Below are 3,921 nucleotides of genomic sequence, written 5' to 3'. Positions count from 1 at the left end.
CTATTGGTCGAAGACTTTATTCATCAGCCGTTGGTATGTTGCTCCTGCATTTTTTAAGCCAAAGGGCATAACGTTATAGCAATAGTTACCATATTCAGTGATAAAAGCAGTTTTTTCTTGATCTGATGGGTGCATAAAGATCTGGTTGTACCCAGAATATGCATCCATAAAGCTTAATGTACCATAACCGCAAGAATTATCTACTAAAGTATCAATTAAAGGCAAAGGATATGCATCCTTTGGGCATGCTTTGTTTAAATCAGTAAAATCAATGCACATGCGCCATTTACCGTTATGTTTCTTTACCATTACGATGTTGGCTAGCCAAGTCGTGAACCTGATTTCTCGTATGAAGTTTGCGTCGATCAGCTTTTTAGTCTCGGCTAGGGATGCCAGCCTTTTTTCTGTGCCGAGGTTTCTTTTCTTCTGGGTTACTGGTCGGGCTGCCGGATTAATGGCGAGCTTATGTGTAATAATAGAAGGATCTATTCCTGGCATGTCTCTTGACGTCCAGGCAAATAGGTCGGCATTCTGTCTCAAAAAACTAATTAGCTTGTCTTTTTCTGCGTCTTTCATTGATGTGCCAATAAAAGTGAATTTAGTGGGGTCATCTGTCAAGATAAGCTTTATGAGCTCTTCATTAGGTAAAGGGCGATCTTGAAGGTCTGCACGGAGGTCCAGCTCGGTTAGCATTGGTTGCTCGGCTCCTATGGAGTTTACACGTCTGTCACTATTTCTCTTGATAGGCTTTAAGCTTGTGTTATAATAGTGCCGAGCTTCTTGTAAGTCGCCATGAACTATGGCTACCGTGTCGTCCTGCACAGGAAACTTGACACAAAGATGAACAGTTGATACAATTGCAGCAAACCTGTTTAAAAAGGGTCGTCCTAAAATGAGATTGTAAGGGCTGAAAGTGTCCACCACTAGGTATTGAATATCCTGTGTTCTAGATAGTGGCTGATCACCTAATGTGGTTTGTAACCACACTAAACCCATGACTGGGACTCGCTCTCCTGAAAAGCCAATCAAGTCTCCTACAGAAGGTTGCAAAATGTTAGTGCTTAATTTCATTTTTTCAAATGTAGTAAAGAATAAGACGTCGGCGCTGCTGCCTAGATCCAGCAGTACTTTCCGAACTATTAAATCGCCCAGCTGAATGGAGATGACAACAGGGTCATCCAAATTTGCGTCATGAGCGTGAAAATCGGTTGGGTAAAACGTCATCTCAGGTATTCTTTGTGTCGGTTGAGGATTGTTGGCCGTATCTCCAAGGGCGAGCATTGCTCTGTACGTGCGCTTTCTAGCGGAGCTTGTAGGCCCTCCTCCTGCATAGCCCCCTGAGATGCAATTAATTACACCTCTGGGCTGAATGAGAGCTTTCTCCTTGTCTTTTGACGAGGTTCCTGTGGAGGGTGGTTCCGCGGTAGAAGTTGACCTTTTTTGCATATGACCTGCAATGAATTTATCAAGGTGCCCCTGTCTCGCCAAACGTTCAAGGAGATCTTTGGCGATCACACATTCATCGGTCGTATGACTGAACTTTTGATGGAACGTACAATACTTGGATTTGTCAACATTTTTTGGCTCTAGATAACTCCCGGCCTTCCGTGGAGGTTTGATCAGCTTGGAATTTAGTATTTCCTTGATAATATCATCCCGTTTGGCATTGAACTGTGTGTATGACTCGTAGCGAGGTGTTGGTTTGAAGCCCTTTCTACTCTCACGAGGCTTCTCGTCGTCTTTGGTGGTTGCCGACCTTTCTGACTTCCGAGCTTGACAAAGCTCCTCAATGTCTATCTGTCCTTTGGCTTTCTCACAGAACTCGGCTAGAGTCTTTGGTTTAGCTACCACTATAGTCCCCTGAAATTTCCCCAGGCGGGGGCCGCTCTTGATGGCGTGTAAATGGACTTCGGGATGGAGATCGGGGATCCTCATTGCTACCTTTGTAAAACGGGTGATGTAGTCCTTCAGACTTTCTTGAGGGCCTTGTTTAATGGTCGTCAAGTAATATGAATCATGCAGGTATATAGCGGATGCTGCAAAGTGATCTTCAAATTGCTTTGCCAGCTCCTGAAATCGGGAAATAGAATCTGCAGGCAAAGAGCAAAACCAGTCAGGTGCAGGACCGTCTAAAAAGGAAGGAAAACAACGACATAAAATAGGGTCAGATGCACCGTTAACGATCATGATTGATCGGAATTTCTTAATGTGTTGCTTTGGATCTCCCAACCCATCATATGGGGTTAACGTCGTGGGTAAGGTAAATTGTCTAGGTAGTTGGAAATTCATGATATCTGCTGTGAATGGTCCTGTGGAGTTGTCGAGCTCATCTCCGTCAGTCTCGGCTCTTTTTTCGTTGTCCCGAGGATCGCCGTCTTCATTGTCTTGAGGTGTCTCCGAGACATGTGTGCGGCGTTCATCATCATTGTTTCGCTCATTATGATCGTTACCGTGTTCGAGGCGAGCGTTGATTAATTGTTCGATCTGTTGTTGCATTCGTAGGTTCTCGTTTCTCATATGCTCGTTTGTCTCAGCCATGCGCTGGTTTGCCTGCTGAAGCTCGGTTACCATGCGAAGAAGCTCGGACGGTGTAGGGGGAGGTGCGTCAGCCATTATTGGTCGTCGTGGTGTTTGGGGCCTGAAAGAGAGAGGATTTCAAATTTCGGCCCCACAGTGGGCGCCAAATGTTCTTGTCTGGTTGTAGCCGAACTATAAATCGTCCCTGAGAAGGAGGAGACCGAGCTTTATCTTCGGGTTGCACTACTCCACTTTCAGCAAGCCAAACCGAGAAGAAAAAAGGGGAGAAGTACCTGCAAAAAGTACTCCGACGCTCAAGTCAGTTTTAGAGAATTATCTTAAGAAGTTTCTTTGGTTCAGAATGATCTACCTTTACCATTCTCTGTCGATTGCTTTTATAACCGAGATATTATAACAGTATTATTTCTTACTTTACCGTTTCTGATATAACCGATCAGAAGGCCATTAATTACCATAAACTCGGTATAATTGATATGTCGGTTATAAGGGTATTAGCCGAGTTATAATTCGTAACCGATGTATAACGGTCGTATCATATATATATATACGACTCTTTCCAATATATATTATTCACTACTTAAATAAAATTTAATAGATGTAAAACTTATAACTAAGACATAGGGTTTCAACAATTGGAGGACCTACTACATGTCACGCGTGTGGATGATGATAAATGTAGGTAGCACTAGTAGCTATATATCTAGATCAATTAAGAATTCTATACGAGGTCTTTTGTTGGCTATATTGTTTTTGTTGATATATCATGATCATGATGATTGTGCGTCTTTAATTTTCACATGCAAGAAATAGCACAGCCATATATGGTGATATGATAAACATTGGGAAAAAAAGCTATCAACTCATAATTGAAAGTAAACCCCAATAAGTCGGTATGTTGCAATGAATAGTTATCCAAAAACCATGATCACCAGGCTAATAATAATGTTAGGCCAGAAATTAAAGTAGGCTCGCTACATATATATAAGGCCAAGGTTATGGTCGGTCTTCATGGTCTTAATTCTTAACACTCATAAGCCACAAGAAAATGGTGGTTGCATTTTGGGAATGATAACAATAATGTAGCGGGTAGGACCGAACCATGATTATATATGATATTGACAACTCATTTTGTGTGTATGTGGTTAAACTGATATGCTTCGATCAGGATAACATTCTTGGTAAAATCCTCACGGATTAAAAGGAATTTGGATTAACAAATTTATTTGTGTATGGGTACATATATACTTTATATTAAAATAATAACTAATAATAACTAATGTATGTAATCATTTTATCTTACTCTTTTTATTAGTAATAGAAATTGAAAAAATACAGAATTATTATATGATAATTTAGTTAAACATGTTAAATCATTTAACGATT

The 3,921-nt window shown here is 41.1% G+C and overlaps 1 protein-coding gene across 1 annotated transcript; it reads right to left on the bottom strand.

The window, feature by feature from the left end:
* LOC148555590 (uncharacterized) lies at positions 1–2,613 on the bottom strand. Its single transcript, XM_088490663.1, has one exon. It carries the CDS (start codon positions 2,611–2,613, stop codon positions 1–3), a length of 2,613 nt encoding a protein of 870 aa, XP_088346789.1.
* Between the last annotated feature and the right edge of the window lie 1,308 nt (positions 2,614–3,921).

This window comes from Arachis ipaensis, chromosome B6 (genome assembly GCF_059453495.1).
Source record: "Arachis ipaensis isolate K30076 ecotype BB chromosome B6, ASM5945349v1, whole genome shotgun sequence".
NCBI lineage: Eukaryota > Viridiplantae > Streptophyta > Magnoliopsida > Fabales > Fabaceae > Arachis > Arachis ipaensis.
The sequence above is the reverse complement of the archived record's forward strand: the minus strand, read 5'-3'. Positions and strand labels throughout refer to the sequence as shown.